This window comes from Lissotriton helveticus, chromosome 12, assembly GCF_964261635.1.
Source record: "Lissotriton helveticus chromosome 12, aLisHel1.1, whole genome shotgun sequence".
Classification (NCBI taxonomy): Eukaryota; Metazoa; Chordata; class Amphibia; order Caudata; family Salamandridae; genus Lissotriton; species Lissotriton helveticus.
Genome location: NC_136073.1, coordinates 869,023,131 through 869,043,339, shown reverse-complemented (window position 1 = coordinate 869,043,339; position 20,209 = coordinate 869,023,131). Strand labels below are relative to the sequence as shown.

The 20,209-nt window shown below is 48.4% G+C and overlaps 1 protein-coding gene across 1 annotated transcript in view; it reads left to right on the top strand.

The window, feature by feature from the left end:
* Positions 1–18,118, top strand: part of LOC144799874 (beta-1,4-galactosyltransferase 1-like) — a 292,530-nt gene extending 274,412 nt beyond the window's left edge. The window contains exons 6-7 of the mRNA XM_078671475.1: positions 15,029–15,133; positions 17,545–18,118. Of these exons, the coding sequence (XP_078527601.1) occupies positions 15,029–15,133; positions 17,545–17,683 (244 nt within the window). The 3' untranslated portion in view covers positions 17,684–18,118. The remainder of the gene's footprint in view (positions 1–15,028; positions 15,134–17,544) is intronic.
* The last annotated feature ends 2,091 nt before the right edge of the window (positions 18,119–20,209 follow it).

Here is a 20,209-nt window from a genome sequence, read left to right as displayed (position 1 = left end):
AGGGATCGGAATGGGGGGACCGGCAATGAAGACGGGGATGCGGAATGGGGGGGACCGCAATGAAGACGGGGATCGGGGATCGGAATGGGGGGACCGCAATGAAGACGGGATCGGGATCGGAATGGGGGGACCGCAATGAAGACGGGATCGGGATCGGAATGGGGGGGACCGCAATGAAGACGGGATCGGGATCGGAATGGGGGGACCGCAATGAAGACGGGATCGAATGGGGGGACCGCAATGAAGACGGGATCGGAATGGGGGGACCGCAATGAAGACGGGATCGGGATCGGAATGGGGGGACCGCAATGAAGACGGGATCGGAATCGGAATGGGGGACCGGAATGAAGACGGGATCGGAATGGGGGGATCGGAATGGGGGGACCACAATGAAGACGGGATCGGAATGGGGGGACCGCAATGAAGAAGGGATCGGAATGGGGGGACCGCAATGAAGAAGGGATCGGAATGGGGGATCGGAATGGGGGGACCGCAATGAAGAAGGGATCGGAATGGGGGGGATCGGAATGGGGGGGGATCGGAATGGGGGGATCGGAATGGGGGGACCGCAATGATGGGGGGATCGGAATGGGGGACCACAATGAAGAAGGGATCGGAATGGGGGGACCGCAATGAAGAAGGGATCGGAATGGGGGACCGCAATGAAGAAGGGATCGGAATGGGGGGACCGCAATGAAGAAGGGATCGGAATGGGGGGACCGCAATGAAGAAGGGATCGGAATGGGGGGACCGCAATGAAGAAGGGATCGGAATGGGGGGATCGGAATGGGGGGATCGGATGGGGGGATCGGAATGGGGGGATCGGAATGGGGGGGTTCGGAATGGGGGGTTCGGAATGGGGGGGATCGGAATGGGGGGACCGCAATGAAGAAGGGATCGGAATGGGGGACCGCAATGAAGAAGGGATCGGAATGGGGGGACCGCAATGAAGAAGGGATCGGAATGGGGGGACCGCAATGAAGAAGGGATCGGAATGGGGGGACCGCAATGAAGAAGGGATCGCAATGAAGAAGGGATCGGAATGGGGGGACCGCAATGAAGAAGGGATCGCAATGAAGAAGGGATCGGAATGGGGCACCGCAATGAAGAAGGGATCGGAATGGGGGACCGCAATGAAGAAGGGATCGGGATCGGAATGGGGGGGACCGCAATGAAGAAGGGATCGGAATGGGAGGGATCGGAATGGGGGGGACCGCAATGAAGAAGGGATCGGAATGGAGGGACCGCAATGAAGAAGGGATCGGAATGGGGGATCGGAATGGGGGATCGGAAGGGGGGATCGGAATGGGGGGATCGGAATGGGGGATCGGAATGGGGGGATCGGAATGGGGGGACCGCAATGAAGAAGGGGATCGGAATGGGGGGATCGGAATGGGGGGATCGGAATGGGGGACCGCAATGAAGAAGGGATCGGAATGGGGGGACCGCAATGAAGAAGGGATCGGAATGGGGGAGCCGCAATGAAGAAGGGATCGGAATGGGGGGACCGCAATGAAGAAGGGATCGGAATGGGGGGACCGCAATGAAGAAGGGATCGGAATGGGGGGACCGCAATGAAGAAGGGATCGGAATGGGGGGACCGCAATGAAGAAGGGATCGGAATGGGGGGACCGCAATGAAGAAGGGATCGGAATGGGGGACCGCAATGAAGGGGGGATTGGAATGGGGGGACCGCAATGAAGGGGGGATCGGAATGGGGGGACCGCAATGAAGGGGGGATCGGAATGGGGGGACCGCAATGAAGGGGGGATCGGAATGGGGGGACCGCAATGAAGGGGGGATCGGAATGGGGGACCGCAATGAAGAAGGGATCGGAATGGGGGGACCGCAATGAAGAAGGGATCGGAATGGGGGGACCGCAATGAAGAAGGGATCGGAATGGGGGATCGGGATCGGAATGGGGGATCGGAATGGGGGGATCGGGATCGGAATGGGGGGATCGGAATGGGGGGATCGGGATCGGAATGGGGGGATCGGGATCGGAATGGGGGGACAGCAATGAAGAAGGGATCGGAATGGGGGACAGCAATGAAGAAGGGATCGGAATGGGGGGACAGCAATGAAGAAGGGATCGGAATGGTGGGACAGCAATGAAGAAGGGATCGGAATGGGGGGACAGCAATGAAGAAGGGATCGAATGGGGGGACAGCAATGAAGAAGGGATCGGAATGGGGGGACAGCAATGAAGAAGGGATCGGAATGGGGGGACAGCAATGAAGGAGGGATCGGAATGGGGGGACAGCAATGAAGGAGGGATCGGAATGGGGGGACAGCAATGAAGGAGGGATCGGAATGGGGGGACAGCAATGAAGGAGGGATCGGAATGGGGGGACAGCAATGAAGGAGGGATCGGAATGGGGGGACCGCAATGAAGGAGGGGATCGGAATGGGGGGACCGCAATGAAGGAGGGATCGGAATGGGGGGACCGCAATGAAGGAGGGATCGGAATGGGGGGACCGCAATGAAGGAGGGATCGGAATGGGGGGACCGCAATGAAGGAGGGATCGGAATGGGGGACCGCAATGAAGAAGGGATCGGAATGGAGGGATCGGAATGGGGGACCGCAATGAAGACGGGATCGGGATCGGAATGGGGGGACCGCAATGAAGACGGGATCGGGATCGGAATGGGGGACCGCAATGAAGACGGGATCGGAAACGGAATGGGGGACCGGAATGAAGACGGGATCGGAATCGGAATGGGGGACCGGAATGAAGACGGGATCGGAATGGGGGGATCGGAATGGGGGGACCACAATGAAGACGGGATCGGAATGGGGGGATCGGAATGGGGGGACCACAATGAAGACGGGATCGGAATGGGGGGACCACAATGAAGACGGGATCGGAATGGGGGACCGCAATGAAGAAGGGATCGGAATGGGGGGACCGCAATGAAGAAGGGATCGGAATGGGGGGACCGCAATGAAGAAGGGATCGGAATGGGGGGACCGCAATGAAGAAGGGATCGGAATGGGGGATCGGAATGGGGGATCGGAATGGGGGGACCGCAATGAAGAAGGGATCGGAATGGGGGATCGGAATGGGGGGATCGGAATGGGGGATCGGAATGGGGGGACCGCAATGAAGAAGGGATCGGAATGGGGGGACCGCAATGAAGAAGGGATCGGAATGGGGGATCGGAATGGGGGGATCGGAATGGGGGGATCGGAATGGGGGGACCACAATGATGGGGGGATCGGAATGGGGGGATCGGAATGGGGGGACCGCAATGATGGGGGGATCGGAATGGGGGGATCGGAATGGGGGGATCGAATGGGGGGATCGGAATGGGGGGATCGGAATGGGGGGATCGGAATGGGGGGACCGCAATGATGGGGGGATCGGAATGGGGGGATCGGAATGGGGGGATCGGAATGGGGGATCGGAATGGGGGGACCGCAATGATGGGGGGATCGGAATGGGGGGATCGGAATGGGGGGATCGGAATGGGGGGATCGGAATGGGGGGACCACAATGAAGAAGGGATCGGAATGGGGGGACCGCAATGAAGAAGGGATCGGAATGGGGGGACCGCAATGAAGAAGGGATCGGAATGGGGGGACCGCAATGAAGAAGGGATCGGAATGGGGGGATCGGAATGGGGGGTTCGGAATGGGGGGGATCGGAATGGGGGGGATCGGAATGGGGGGACCGCAATGAAGAAGGGATCGGAATGGGGGGACCGCAATGAAGAAGGGATCGCAATGAAGAAGGGATCGGAATGGGGGGACCGCAATGAAGAAGGGATCGCAATGAAGAAGGGATCGGAATGGGGGCACCGCAATGAAGAAGGGATCGGAATGGGGGGACCGCAATGAAGAAGGGATCGGGATCGGAATGGGGGGGACCGCAATGAAGAAGGGATCGGAATGGGAGGGATCGGAATGGGGGGGACCGCAATGAAGAAGGGATCGGAATGGAGGGACCGCAATGAAGAAGGGATCGGAATGGGGGGATCGGAATGGGGGGATCGGAATGGGGGGATCGGAATGGGGGGATCGGAATGGGGGGATCGGAATGGGGGGATCGGAATGGGGGGATCGGAATGGGGGGACCGCAATGAAGAAGGGATCGGAATGGGGGGATCGGAATGGGGGGATCGGAATGGGGGGACCGCAATGAAGAAGGGATCGGAATGGGGGGACCGCAATGAAGAAGGGATCGGAATGGGGGGACCGCAATGAAGAAGGGATCGGAATGGGGGGACCGCAATGAAGAAGGGATCGGAATGGGGGGACCGCAATGAAGAAGGGATCGGAATGGGGGGATCGGAATGGGGGGACCGCAATGAAGGGGGGATCGGAATGGGGGGACCGCAATGAAGGGGGGATCGGAATGGGGGGACCGCAATGAAGGGGGGATCGGAATGGGGGGACCGCAATGAAGAAGGGATCGGAATGGGGGGACCGCAATGAAGAAGGGATCGGAATGGGGGGACCGCAATGAAGAAGGGATCGGAATGGGGGGACCGCAATGAAGGGGGGATCGGAATGGGGGGACCGCAATGAAGAAGGGATCGGAATGGGGGGACCGCAATGAAGAAGGGATCGGAATGGGGGGACCGCAATGAAGAAGGGATCGGAATGGGGGGACCGCAATGAAGAAGGGATCGGAATGGGGGGACCGCAATGAAGAAGGGATCGGAATGGGGGGACCGCAATGAAGAAGGGATCGGAATGGGGGGACCGCAATGAAGAAGGGATCGGGATCGGAATGGGGGGATCGGGATCGGAATGGGGGGATCGGGATCGGATTGGGGGGATCGGGATCGGAATGGGGGGATCGGGATCGGAATGGGGGGATCGGGATCGGAATGGGGGGATCGGGATCGGAATGGGGGGACCGCAATGAAGAAGGGATCGGAATGGGGGGACCGCAATGAAGAAGGGATCGGAATGGGGGGACAGCAATGAAGAAGGGATCGGAATGGGGGGACCGCAATGAAGAAGGGATCGGAATGGGGGGATCGGAATGGGGGGACCGCAATGAAGGGGGGATCGGAATGGGGGGACCGCAATGAAGGGGGGATCGGAATGGGGGGACCGCAATGAAGGAGGGATCGGGATCGGAATGGGGGACAGCAATGAAGAAGGGATCGGAATGGGGGGACAGCAATGAAGAAGGGATCGGAATGGGGGGACAGCAATGAAGAAGGGATCGGAATGGGGGGACAGCAATGAAGGAGGGATCGGAATGGGGGGACAGCAATGAAGGAGGGATCGGAATGGGGGGACAGCAATGAAGGAGGGATCGGAATGGGGGGACAGCAATGAAGGAGGGATCGGAATGGGGGGACAGCAATGAAGGAGGGATCGGAATGGGGGGACCGCAATGAAGGAGGGATCGGAATGGGGGGACCGCAATGAAGGAGGGATCGGAATGGGGGGACCGCAATGAAGGAGGGATCGGAATGGGGGGACCGCAATGAAGGAGGGATCGGAATGGGGGGACCGCAATGAAGGAGGGATCGGAATGGGGGACCGCAATGAAGGAGGGATCGGAATGGAGGGATCGGAATGGGGGACCGCAATGAAGAAGGGATCGGAATGGGGGACCGCAATGAAGAAGGGATCGGAATGGAGGGATCGGAATGGGGGGACCGCAATGAAGAAGGGATCGGAATGGGGGGATCGGAATGGGGGGATCGGAATGGGGGGATCGGAATGGGGGGACCGCAATGAAGAAGGGATCGGAATGGGGGGACCGCAATGAAGAAGGGATCGGAATGGGGGGACCGCAATGAAGAAGGGATCGGAATGGGGGGATCGGAATGGGGGATCGGAATGAAGAAGGGATCGGAAATGAAGGGATCGGAATGGGGGGATCGGAATGGGGGGATCGGAATGGGGAACCGCAATGAAGAAAGGATCGGAATGGGGGGATCGGAATGGGGGGATCGGAATGGGGGATCGGAATGGGGGAACCGCAATGAAGAAAGGGATCGGAATGGGGGGACCGCAATGAAGAAAGGATCGGAATGGGGGGACCGCAATGAAGAAAGGATCGGAATGGGGGGACCGCAATGAAGAAAGGATCGGAATGGGGGGACCGCAATGAAGAAAGGATCGGAATGGGGGACCGCAATGAAGAAAGGATCGGAATGGGGGACCGCAATGAAGAAAGGATCGGAATGGGGGACCGCAATGAAGAAAGGATCGGAATGGGGGGACCGCAATGAAGAAAGTATCGGAATGGGGGGACCGCAATGAAGAAAGTATCGGAATGGGGGGACGGCAATGAAGAAAGTATCGGAATGGGGGGACCGCAATGAAGAAAGTATCGGAATGGGGGGACCGCAATGAAGAAAGGATCGGAATGGGGGGACCGCAATGAAGAAAGGATCGGAATGGGGGGACCGCAATGAAGAAAGGATCGGAATGGGGGGACCGCAATGAAGAAAGGACCGGAATGGGGGGACCGGAATGGGGGGACCGGAATGGGGGGACCGGAATGGGGGGACCGGAATGGGGGGATCGGAATGGGGGGATCGGAATGGGGGGATCGGAATGGGGGGACCGGAATGAAGAAAAGATTGGAGGGGGAACAGAATACAGAAAGGAGCACAATAAAGAAAAGATTGGAGGGGGAACGGAATACAGAAAGGAGCACAATAAAGAAAAGATTGGAGGGGGAACAGAATGAAGAAAAGATTGGAGGGGGAACAGAATGAAGAAAAGATTGGAGGGGGGAACGGAATGAAGAAAAGATTGGAGGGGGGAACGGAATGAAGAAAAGATTGGAGGGGGGAACGGAATGAAGAAAAGATTGGAGGGGGGAACGGAATGAAGAAAAGATTGGAGGGGGGGAACGGAATGAAGAAAAGATTGGAGGGGGGGAACGGAATGAAGAAAAGATTGGAGGGGGGGAACGGAATGAAGAAAAGATTGGAGGGGGGGAACGGAATGAAGAAAAGATTGGAGGGGGGAACGGAATGAAGAAAAGATTGGAGGGGGGAACGGAATGAAGAAAAGATTGGAGGGGGGGAACGGAATGAAGAAAAGATTGGAGGGGGGGAACGGAATGAAGAAAAGATTGGAGGGGGGAAACGGAATGAAGAAAAGATTGGAGGGGGGAAACGGAATGAAGAAAAGATTGGAGGGGGGAAACGGAATGAAGAAAAGATTGGAGGGGGGAACGGAATGAAGAAAAGATTGGAGGGGGGGGACGGAATGAAGAAAAGATTGGAGGGGGGGGAACGGAATGAAGAAAAGATTGGAGGGGGGGGAACGGAATGAAGAAAAGATTGGAGGGGGGGGAACGGAATGAAGAAAAGATTGGAGGGGGGGGAACGGAATGAAGAAAAGATTGGAGGGGGGGAACGGAATGAAGAAAAGATTGGAGGGGGGGAACGGAATGAAGAAAAGATTGGAGGGGGGGAACGGAATGAAGAAAAGATTGGAGGGGGGGGAACGGAATGAAGAAAAGATTGGAGGGGGGAACGGAATGAAGAAAAGATTGGAGGGGGGAACGGAATGAAGAAAAGATTGGAGGGGGGGAACGGAATGAAGAAAAGATTGGAGGGGGGGAACGGAATGAAGAAAAGATTGGAGGGGGGGAACGGAATGAAGAAAAGATTGGAGGGGGGAACGGAATGAAGAAAAGATTGGAGGGGGGGAACGGAATGAAGAAAAGATTGGAGGGGGGGAACGGAATGAAGAAAAGATTGGAGGGGGGAACGGAATGAAGAAAAGATTGGAGGGGGAACGGAATGAAGAAAAGATTGGAGGGGGAACGGAATGAAGAAAAGATTGGAGGGGGGGGGAACGGAATGAAGAAAAGATTGGAGGGGGGGGAACGGAATGAAGAAAAGATTGGAGGGGGGGGGGAACGGAATGAAGAAAAGATTGGAGGGGGGGGGGACGGAATGAAGAAAAGATTGGAGGGGGGGAACGGAATGAAGAAAAGATTGGAGGGGGGGAACGGAATGAAGAAAAGTTTGGAGGGGGGGGAACGGAATGAAGAAAAGATTGGAGGGGGAAAGGAATAAAGAAAAAATTGGAGGGGGAACGGAATAAAGAAAAGATTGGAGGGGGAATAAAGAAAAGATTGGAGGGGGAACGCATTAAAGAAAAGATTGGAGGGGGGGACGCATTAAAGAAAAGATTGGAGGGGGGACAGATAAAGAAAAGATTGGAGGGGGGGACAGATAAAGAAAAGATTGGAGGGGGGACGCATTAAAGAAAAGATTGGAGGGGGGACGCATTAAAGAAAAGATTGGAGGGGGGACGCATTAAAGAAAAGATTGGAGGGGGGGACAGGGGGGGACGCATTAAAGAAAAGATTGGAGGGGGACAGATAAAGAAAAGATTGGAGGGGGGGACGCATTAAAGAAAAGATTGGAGGGGGGGACGCATTAAAGAAAAGATTGGAGGGGGGGACGCATTAAAGAAAAGATTGGAGGGGGGGACGCATTAAAGAAAAGATTGGAGGGGGGACGCATTAAAGAAAAGATTGGAGGGGGGGACGCATTAAAGAAAAGATTGGAGGGGGGGACGCATTAAAGAAAAGATTGGAGGGGGGGACGCATTAAAGAAAAGATTGGAGGGGGGGACGCATTAAAGAAAAGATTGGAGGGGGGGACGCATTAAAGAAAAGATTGGAGGGGGGGACGCATTAAAGAAAAGATTGGAGGGGGGGACGCATTAAAGAAAAGATTGGAGGGGGGGACGCAATAAAGAAAAGATTGGAGGGGGAACGCAATAAAGAAAGGAACGGAATAAAGAAAAGATTGGAGGGGGAAAGGAATAAAGAAAAAATTGGAGGGGGAACGCAATAAAGAAAGGAACGGAATAAAGAAAAGATTGGAGGGGGAAAGGAATAAAGAAAAAATTGGAGGGGGAACGGAATAAAGAAAAGATTGGAGGGGGAACGCATTAAAGAAAAGATTGGAGGGGGGACGCATTAAAGAAAAGATTGGAGGGGGGACAGATAAAGAAAAGATTGGAGGGGGGGACAGATAAAGAAAAGATTGGAGGGGGGACGCATTAAAGAAAAGATTGGAGGGGGGACGCATTAAAGAAAAGATTGGAGGGGGGGACAGGGGGGGACGCATTAAAGAAAAGATTGGAGGGGGACAGATAAAGAAAAGATTGGAGGGGGGGACGCATTAAAGAAAAGATTGGAGGGGGGGACGCATTAAAGAAAAGATTGGAGGGGGGGACGCATTAAAGAAAAGATTGGAGGGGGGACGCATTAAAGAAAAGATTGGAGGGGGGGACGCATTAAAGAAAAGATTGGAGGGGGGACGCATTAAAGAAAAGATTGGAGGGGGGGACGCATTAAAGAAAAGATTGGAGGGGGGGACGCATTAAAGAAAAGATTGGAGGGGGGGGACGCATTAAAGAAAAGATTGGAGGGGGGGACGCATTAAAGAAAAGATTGGAGGGGGGGACGCATTAAAGAAAAGATTGGAGGGGGAACGCAATAAAGAAAAGATTGGAGGGGGAACGCAATAAAGAAAGGAACGGAATAAAGAAAAGATTGGAGGGGGAAAGGAATAAAGAAAAAATTGGAGGGGGAACGGAATAAAGAAAAAATTGGAGGGGGAACGGAATAAAGAAAAAACTGGAGGGGCAACGGAATAAAGAAAAAATTGGAGGGGGAACGGAATAAAGAAAAAATTGGAGGGGGAACGGAATAAAGAAAAAATTGGAGGGGGAACGGAATAAAGAAAAAATTGGAGGGGGAACGGAATAAAGAAAAAATTGGAGGGGGAACGGAATAAAGAAAAAATTGGAGGGGGAACGGAATAAAGAAAAGATTGGAGGGGGAACGGAATAAAGAAAGGAACACAATAAAGAAAAGATTGGAGGGGTAACGGAATAAAGAAAAGATTGGAGGGGGAACGGAATAAAGAAAAGATTGGAGGGGGAACGGAATAAAGAAAAGATTGGAGGGGGAACGGAATAAAGAAAAAATTGGAGGGGGAACGGAATAAAGAAAAAATTGGAGGGGGAACGGAATAAAGAAAAAATTGGAGGGGGAACGGAATAAAGAAAAGAACACAATAAAGAAAAGATTGGAGGGGGAACGGAATAAAGAAAAGATTGGAGGGGGAACGGAATAAAGAAAAGATTGGAGGGGGAACGGAAAAAAGAAAAGAACACAATAAAGAAAAAATTGGAGGGGGAACGGAATAAAGAAAAAATTGGAGGGGGAACGGAATAAAGAAAAAATTGGAGGGGGAACGGAATAAAGAAAAGATTGGAGGGGGGGACGCATTAAAGAAAAGATTGGAGGGGGGACGCAGTAAAGAAAAGATTGGAGGGGGGACGCATTAAAGAAAAGATTGGAGGGGGGGACGCATTAAAGAAAAGATTGGAGGGGGGACGCATTAAAGAAAAGATTGGAGGGGGGGACGCATTAAAGAAAAGATTGGAGGGGGGGACGCATTAAAGAAAAGATTGGAGGGGGGGACGCATTAAAGAAAAGATTGGAGGGGGGACGCATTAAAGAAAAGATTGGAGGGGGGACGCATTAAAGAAAAGATTGGAGGGGGGACGCATTAAAGAAAAGATTGGAGGGGGGACGCATTAAAGAAAAGATTGGAGGGGGGGACGCATTAAAGAAAAGATTGGAGGGGGGACGCATTAAAGAAAAGATTGGAGGGGGGGACGCATTAAAGAAAAGATTGGAGGGGGGGACGCATTAAAGAAAAGATTGGAGGGGGGGACGCATTAAAGAAAAGATTGGAGGGGGGGACGCATTAAAGAAAAGATTGAAGGGGGGGACGCATTAAAGAAAAGATTGGAGGGGGGGACGCATTAAAGAAAAGATTGGAGGGGGGACGCATCAAAGAAAAGATTGGAGGGGGGGACGCAGTAAAGAAAAGATTGGAGGGGGGACGCAGTAAAGAAAAGATTGGAGGGGGGACGCAGTAAAGAAAAGATTGGAGGGGGGGACGCAGTAAAGAAAAGATTGGAGGGGGGGACGCATTAAAGAAAAGATTGGAGGGGGGGACGCATTAAAGAAAAGATTGGAGGGGGGACGCATTAAAGAAAAGATTGGAGGGGGGACGCATTAAAGAAAAGATTGGAGGGGGGGACGCATTAAAGAAAAGATTGGAGGGGGGGACGCATTAAAGAAAAGATTGGAGGGGGGGACGCATTAAAGAAAAGATTGGAGGGGGGACGCATTAAAGAAAAGATTGGAGGGGGGACGCATTAAAGAAAAGATTGGAGGGGGGGACGCATTAAAGAAAAGATTGGAGGGGGGACGCATTAAAGAAAAGATGGAGGGGGGGACGCATTAAAGAAAAGATTGGAGGGGGGGATGCATAAAAAGATTGGAGGGGGGGACGCATTAAAGAAAAGATTGGAGGGGGGGACGCATTAAAGAAAAGATTGGAGGGGGGGACGCATTAAAGAAAAGATTGGAGGGGGGGACGCATTAAAGAAAAGATTGGAGGGGGGGACGCATAAAAAGATTGGAGGGGGGACGCATTAAAAAGATTGGAGGGGGGGACGCATTAAAAAGATTGGAGGGGGGGACGCATTAAAAAGATTGGAGGGGGGGACACATTAAAAAGATTGGAGGGGGGGACGCATTAAAAAGATTGGAGGGGGGGACGCATTAAACAGATTGGAGGGGGGGGACGCATTAAAAAGATTGGAGGGGGGACGCATTAAAAAGATTGGAGGGGGGACGCATTGAAAAGATTGGAGGGGGGGACGCATTGAAAAGATTGGAGGGGGGGAGGCATTGAAAAGATTGGAGGGGGGGAGGCATTGAAAAGATTGGAGGGGGGGAGGCATTGAAAAGATTGGAGGGGGGGACGCATTAAAAAGATTGGAGGGGGGACGCATTAAAAAGATTGGAGGGGGGACGCATTAAAAAGATTGGAGGGGGGACGCATTAAAAAGATTGGAGGGGGGGACGCATTAAAAAGATTGGAGGGGGGACGCATTAAAAAGATTGGAGGGGGGGACGCATTAAAAAGATTGGAGGGGGGGACGCATTAAAAAGATTGGAGGGGGGACGCATTAAAAAGATTGGAGGGGGGGACGCATTAAAAAGATTGGAGGGGGGGACGCATTAAAAAGATTGGAGGGGGGGACGCATTAAAAAGATTGGAGGGGGACGCATTAAAAAGATTGGAGGGGGGGACGCATTAAAAAGATTGGAGGGGGGGACGCATTAAAAAGATTGGAGGGGGGACGCATTAAAAAGATTGGAGGGGGGACGCATTAAAGAAAAGATTGGAGGGGGGGACGCATTAAAGAAAAGATTGGAGGGGGGGACGCATTAAAGAAAAGATTGGAGGGGGGGACGCATTAAAGAAAAGATTGGAGGGGGGGACGCATTAAAGAAAAGATTGGAGGGGGGGACGCATTAAAGAAAAGATTGGAGGGGGGACGCATTAAAGAAAAGATTGGGGCGGGGGACGCATTAAAGAAAAGATTGGAGGGGGGGACGCATTAAAGAAAAGATTGGAGGGGGGGACGCATTAAAGAAAAGATTGGAGGGGGGGACGCATTAAAGAAAAGATTGGAGGGGGGGACGCATTAAAGAAAAGATTGGAGGGGGGGACGCATTAAAGAAAAGATTGGAGGGGGGGACGCATTAAAGAAAAGATTGGAGGGGGGGACGTATTAAAGAAAAGATTGGAGGGGGGGACGCATTAAAGAAAAGATTGGAGGGGGGACGCATTAAAGAAAAGATTGGAGGGGGGGACGCATTAAAGAAAAGATTGGAGGGGGGGACGCATTAAAGAAAAGATTGGAGGGGGGACGCATTAAAGAAAAGATTGGAGGGGGGGACGCATTAAAGAAAAGATTGGAGGGGGGGACGCATTAAAGAAAAGATTGGAGGGGGGACGCATTTTGGAGGGGGGGACGCATTTTGGAGGGGGGGACGCATTAAAGAAAAGATTGGAGGGGGGGACGCATTAAAGAAAAGATAGGAGGGGGGACGCATTAAAGAAAAGATTGGAGGGGGGGACGCATTAAAGAAAAGATTGGAGGGGGGGACGCATTAAAGAAAAGATTGGAGGGGGGGACGCATTAAAGAAAAGATTGGAGGGGGGGACGCATTAAAGAAAAGATTGGAGGGGGGGACGCATTAAAGAAAAGATTGGAGGGGGGACGCATTAAAGAAAAGATTGGAGGGGGGACGCATTAAAGAAAAGATTGGAGGGGGGACGCATTAAAGAAAAGATTGGAGGGGGGACGCATTAAAGAAAAGATTGGAGGGGGGACGCATTAAAGAAAAGATTGGAGGGGGGACGCATTAAAGAAAAGATTGGAGGGGGGACGCATTAAAGAAAAGATTGGAGGGGGGACGCATTAAAGAAAAGATTGGAGGGGGAACGGAGAAAAGAAAGTAACACAATAAAGAAAAGATTGGAGGGGGAACGGAGAAAAGAAAGTAACAATAAAGAAAAGATTGGAGGGGGAACGGAGAAAAGAAAGTAATACAATAAAGAAAAGATTGGAGGGGGAACGGAATAAAGAAAGGAACACAATAAAGAAAAGACTGGAGGGGGAACGGAATAAAGAAAGGAACACAATAAAGAAAAGACTGGAGGGGGAACGGAATAAAGAAAAGATTGGAGGGGGATCGGAGAAGGAAAGGGAGGAAAGAAGAAACCGAGAAGGAAAGGGAGGAAAGGAGAATGAAAGGGATGACATGTCTGACTGCATAGCAAATGTGATGAGTTAAGAACAAGATTTAATGGTGAATTCAATTAAAATTCTATACATGAGTGCATAATAAACAGATTCATCTCAATAAAAAATGTTTTTATTAATACAAACTCTGACAGCTAAATGCTCGGGGAGCAGTGTTAGTTACTCACTTCGCCAGAACCGTGGCTGTCTTCAAATGCAATGCTCATTTATTTATTGGAAGGTGTGGCGAGATTACAATGTTAAATGTTAGACTGTACACTACAACTAGTAATAAAACACTCACAACCAGAGAGCAAACAGACATTAGTGCAATGCGAACAATGGAATAAGGTATATGATATAATTCAATCTGGCCAGAAGCACATTATTTCTTAAGATTAATTCCTTTAAGACATCAGACTCTGCTAGTTTATTAAAGAAAACACAGAAGGGTAGTTCTACTGGTTGAAAAACCCACTGAAGCAGATAAGCACCCTTATACTTTGATGGCCATTTCCATGAGGCAACTGGAATAAACTGCAATTTTGTTTATGGGCATACGACACATGTAAATAAAGACACACATATACATTTGCCAATAAACATTTAGACATGAGTGCTAGCATACAGACACACACACGTTCACACAATCGATGGTAAACAATGATGACCATGAAAAACAGCAGGAATTGACAACATAGACAGCACGCACCCACAGAGACGCAGGAGAAAGACAGTCCCCTGGGAGATGGAGTAAACAGGCGGTGGTCAAAGGAGCCCCTCACTTTGATGTCAGAGAAATGTGACAAGATTTACAGGCCTGTTTACATAAACGGAGCTCTGAGCAAGTGAACACATGAGCGCTCATGTTAAGTGCTCAAAACAAACAAAAAAAGTCATTTCTGAAACACTTTTCGAAAATGGGCGTAGTAGATGGTTAGTAGTAATTGGTCCATGCTCGGCGGGAGGGCTAAACACAGGAAGAGGCATGACGCACGCATGCCATGGACAAATGGGGAGAAAGAATATAAGAGCAACTATGGAGCCAGCAAATGGGAAGCCTATGGGCGGGTTTAAACCCACAAAGTACATACAACACGTCTCTTTGAGACAGTGCATGCGCAGTCCAGAGACGGGACGTAAAAAGTATATACCCTCCTCCAGGTGGTGAGGCAGGAGCTTTACTTCTTTTTACTTGTAGTGTCAAACTCTCAAACAAACTTCCAAATAATAATAGATTAGCTCCCTTCCTTACTAAATCTACTGTTCTACCAAAAGCTCAATTATTCATATGATGCATCTAGATTAATTCAGTGTGGCATTACTGTAAACTGTGGCTATTCCATTGACTGTGCTTGATTCTTTTATCCACTCGTTGTCCTCTTTCACAATCTCAGGGTGGTTGCCGCAGGGATGAGGGTGGAGCGGCCCAACAGCGTCTTGGCCAGGTCCAAAATGATTCCACATCACCGAGATCCTGGCAATGAAAGCAACAAAAATAAGTAAGTTGCCACACCAAATAGTGATAAAACTATGCATGTGGCGCATAGTCTTTAGACATGGGCGGAAATAGTGTAATTGCCTTTGTGAAAATTATGTGAAATGCCCAAGAAATCACAAATTCTTACTAGGTCTACCAGTTTCTTCATCAGCACTACTTTATTTTTTTGCAAGATATGCATTTTCACATCCATTTTTGGCATGAGGAAGCATTTTTGACTAAACAATCCATTCACATTCCAGAACTGTTACTCGCATTTATTTCATTCATGTTCTTGCCGTACTGCTGCGATCAGAATTTTTACCCAAACAAACTCTCAATTATGAGACATGGTTTAATTGCAATAATCTCACGCATTTCGCACAACAGTTGTAACTTGTAGTTCTGGACATTACAATAAATCATGCAAGCATCACTGAAATTTTACCTGGGCCTAATATTCTGGTCGAAGATTCAGAAGTTTTGTGTAGAAATTCTAGAAGGAATAAAGAACTTGCATAACTAAACCAAATGATTACTAAAACCAAGGATGGCAATGACCAGTTAGAAAATGCAACTAATATAACCTGGAATGTATATATTTATGTATTTCCTTTAAAGAATCCTATTCCTCGGAACCTATGAAAAATATTTCAACACACTTATTGGCTCAAAGAGAGTTAGACGTAATCATCTCCATGCTTTTCATGTTTGACATAAACTAAAATAAGTCCAAAATATTTTATGTGATCAACCATTTATAGCAGATTTAGACGTAACACTGTCATGCAAACGCAAAATTGTGTAATCCACATTCAACGAGGTGCTCAGCACGTAAAATGGACAGTGACGGTGTGATGCTGTTGCGATGTGTACAAGTGACAAACAACTCAAAAATTAATATACACATAATAGAAATAGTAAGAAAATAGTTTGTGCTTCTGCTGCAGAATCACATATGGTTTCTAAAGTTTGACTTCAGCCTTTGAAGTTGAAACGATAGGCTATAATTCAACAAATTCACAGATTGGAGGAAAAAGTGCATGTTGTGTCTTGCATTATACACATATTGTGGATCACAGATTTACAGTTATGCTTTATGAACCAGGTCCAAGAGCAAAACCTATGATGCGTGATTATATGGCAGAGAAACTGTTCTATCTAGGTGTGCCCTAGTCTGGGTCATCATGGTAGGCAGGGTTTAATGAGTACACCATTGGCTCACATTTGGTGGCATGGGCGCCCAGGCAATCGTCAGCAAAAGTACATGCAAGTGCTATACATAAAATTGGTACAACAATACTACAAGAAATTGATGACGTCAATGCTAACAACATGTTGAAGTAAAGTTAAAAAGTAGGGGGAAATGTACATAATGTTGTAAAGGTTATAGGAAACACACTACAGCATACACTGGACAAATGCCATGCCCAAAAGTAAAAGTAAATTCTCAAAATATAGAAAGCTATCACCAGCAAACTTCAATTTTAAATAATTTCGATACAAATCCACATAAATGGTGGTAACGCCTAGGAAAACAAATGGCAAAATCAATGAGACCACATACAATGTGAACATTTGGCCAATGAGTTTTAAAGGATAAAAGGTGTTCTCATACATACAAGGCAACCAAAAGGACCAGACAGAGAAATAGCAAAAAAGGTTTTGAGCAGTTGGTTACAGGGTGTGGCTATCAAGCACAAACATCTCCAGCAGTAGCAATGATTTAGCTTTTATATATTAGGAGACCTCAAACACAAGGTATTGGTCAAATCATAAGATCCAAGAAAACAAAGTTCAAAATGGGACTGTCCAGAATCTAAGTTCTTTCATGAGCTTATCAAAATCTTAATATCTCTGTTGGCCTCAGTAAAAACCTAAGATCATTAATATATCTGGAATAAATGTAAGACTAATGCAGGTCCTAGATGGAATTTAAGATCACTGGAGGCTGCCTCATGAAAACTCGGATATTGTAGACTCCGGTAAGACTAAACAAATGCAGGCCTAAGAAAGAGGTTAGGATCATTGTGGGCTCTAGTATATACCAAAGATCATTATGATCTTTAGACAGAAATTAAGATCAATTAAATCTTCATTAATACTTATCATTGTAGGTCCAAGTGAGAATGAAAGATTATTGCAGGCTCAGTTAAGAACAAAAAGACCCATAATTTTCAGGCATGTGTCTGCATCTGCGCTCTGCCCTATTTTAGAATTGTCGTAATTTTTACTTTTGTGCGTCAATCAACTGGAGACCAACAAATGTACCGTTTTCAACATAAATTTAGTTAACACCAAACTTACAGCATGTCTCTATTTTTTCAGAACTTCTAAAACTGTACCCTGTAATGCTTTAAAGAAATGCATCTTTATTCTGCTGCCACCATATTGTGATTTATCATGCTTTTTCAACCTTCTTTCTGTATACAGCGCCGTCATCATGCTACACGCCAGAGCAAATATGAAACGGGATGGTCTGAATAGCCTCAATTATAAAGTTGTTAACATCACAAGGCATCATTTGTACACATTGGTTTCTGTGGACATCGGAAAGCCGGAGGACAATTGATACGTCAGAGGAGACTTGAGCTGGACAATGTTATCCTCGCCACTTTTATGTATGCGGACGAACACTAGCGTGTTCAACAGGTTTTTAATGGACCCAATTGAGGTGTGGAGCCATGGCAAGATATGGTGAAAGGTCTACTGGAGAAGACTGCCATGAGAAGGGTGGCAAAAGCAGACACATTTCTGAGCTTTTTCAGAGCTAGCCGGTCATGGCTGAACTCTAGCAAGGAAATGAATTGCACACAATCCGACAACTTGGTTTCTTCAAGCATTGACGCTTGGACTGCGACTCTGGATTCTGTGTTTCGGTGTCACTAACCTAGCTACATTCCTTCAAAAGCTTTGCATTCCAGACTGAAGGACTAAAAACTAAGAGATTAAATTGCACCTACAAAATTTTTAAAAACGAGTTCCCTTTCATGAGCCTGGAACAAAATCTGACGAATCCTGTTTGAGACCGAAGACGTTCATACAGTCCACCTGAAAATAGATATAAGTGGAGAAGTGTGGCTCAATGGTTAGAGCGGCAGACCCTGATGCAGAAGTCTGGCCTGGGACCAGGGTTCAATTCCCGCCTCGGCGGGTCTTGGGCTCAATTTCCTCGGACCTGATAATTCTCGCCTCGGTGCCTATCCTAATCATGGGTCCCACTTTGCAACTCTGGGCAATAGCTTGCTTAATCTCCACAACGGCCCCAACAACGCTAGGATGCCTGGCTTCACCTTGGGGGTGCCCAGGAGTGGGCACTTCACAGGGAAAAGCCAGGAAGGGTTCCTCAGCGGTATTCGTACAAGCGCCGAAATGCCCCCGGGTAGTCGTGCGCTATACAAGTACCTCTACATTTGTTGTCTTAACAGACAAAAGTTAAATGTGTGATGATTTCTACTAACTTTAATATATTTCAGGGATACTTGAATCAATTATATTTATTTCAGTGTGGTTTATACATACCTGGGTGAGTAGTGTGAGATGTTATGTACTTTTGTCAAAGATGTACTGTTATCAAATTCACTTTCAGAATAAAAAGTCTGAAATAATTGCAACAAAAGATCAGCTCTCGGACAGGGCACTATCCAGGGGTACTGGGCATTAAGAGGTGTAAACCTAAGACCAAAAAGCATTGACAATTTCTCAAAAAGAAGTAATTCCGTTAAAACAAAATCTAAATAATCTGAGAGAAGAGTTATGCTAGGTGATTGTGCCTAAATGTGTTAGTATTTGTGTCTATGTATAGTGATGTTATTTGTGGATATCTAGGCCACCTAAAGTTTGATTATAGGAGACGTCAAAGCAATTTATAAGTTTAGATGTGTATATACTAGGCTAAACCAAAAATGAAACAGCCAACCAAAGACATGGTTATATTTGCTCCTTCTAGATGGATGGGCCTCCATCCTGACACCCTGTGCCTTATGCGGCTTCGGGCTTCTTCGTAAAATGGGCCCTCTTCCATCTATTAAGTTTTTTTTTTTACCTGGATTCTCCCTTCTATAAGGACCATTTGTTTATCTCTTTTTTCCTCCATTATAGTATATCCTTTGGCCTCTCCACTTTAAGAATATGGAGAGTTTTCTCTTGTCCGCCCCTTAACCCCCTCACTCCGCCAAGACCAAACTTTTAGGTACACTTCATCTCAGCCACGAGCATGTCTACCCCTCCGATACATTTTCTCCCTGCATCACTTGCGTCATCGTTGGTGTCTCATAGCCGTGGTTTTACTTTTTGGATCCACTTTCATCAGACCACATCTCGCAACCGCCATTGATGACTATGTAGTTTCAGGCAATTCCCCCTCGCATCATCCTTTTGCTGCTAAAACACTGATTTCTAAACTTATCTTTTCCTGTCTTGGTTATTGCTCTGTACTCTTTCTTGGCCTCCCAAACTTTTCTCCGCCTCCACCTCAATCTCAATCTTTGACTTTTCTATCGACCTCATCTTCAAAATTTCTCTGCCTCATAGCATTTCTACTTTAACCAGACTTGCCTGTGTATTTAGATTACCTGTCACTATAGTTCTTCACTTATCCTTACGGTGCTTGTAAGCCTATGTATTAAGTCTCACTTTATCTTTTTTTTTAACTGGAGTGCCAATCTCTCCTGTGCTCACTCAGCCAGGACTTGAGCTATTTTTACACTTTTCTTAAATGTTACATTCCATCCAGCAATTTTATCCAGGAATTCTTTCATACACGTGGCTGCTTTCACTTTGTATTATTTAAAATGTAATATACTACTTATTAATGTACATATGGCACATTGGTGGAAGAGCGTTAGTTGAAGAATTAAAAAAAAGTATTTCTTTCCCAGACCTGCAAAGTCTGAGACACATACAGTGAGATGAAATGCACAGTTAATGTGAAAGCCACTATATATGCATGGGAGCCAACATTGAAAACGTTTCATGTGAGGGAAGAAGAAAGTAACAAAGAACAACATTTAAAAAAGGATTTACCATAATGAATAAGTCAGTGAATTGCCCATAAGTTGGAATTCAAAACTGAGCTTAATTCAGATATCATTGGGCA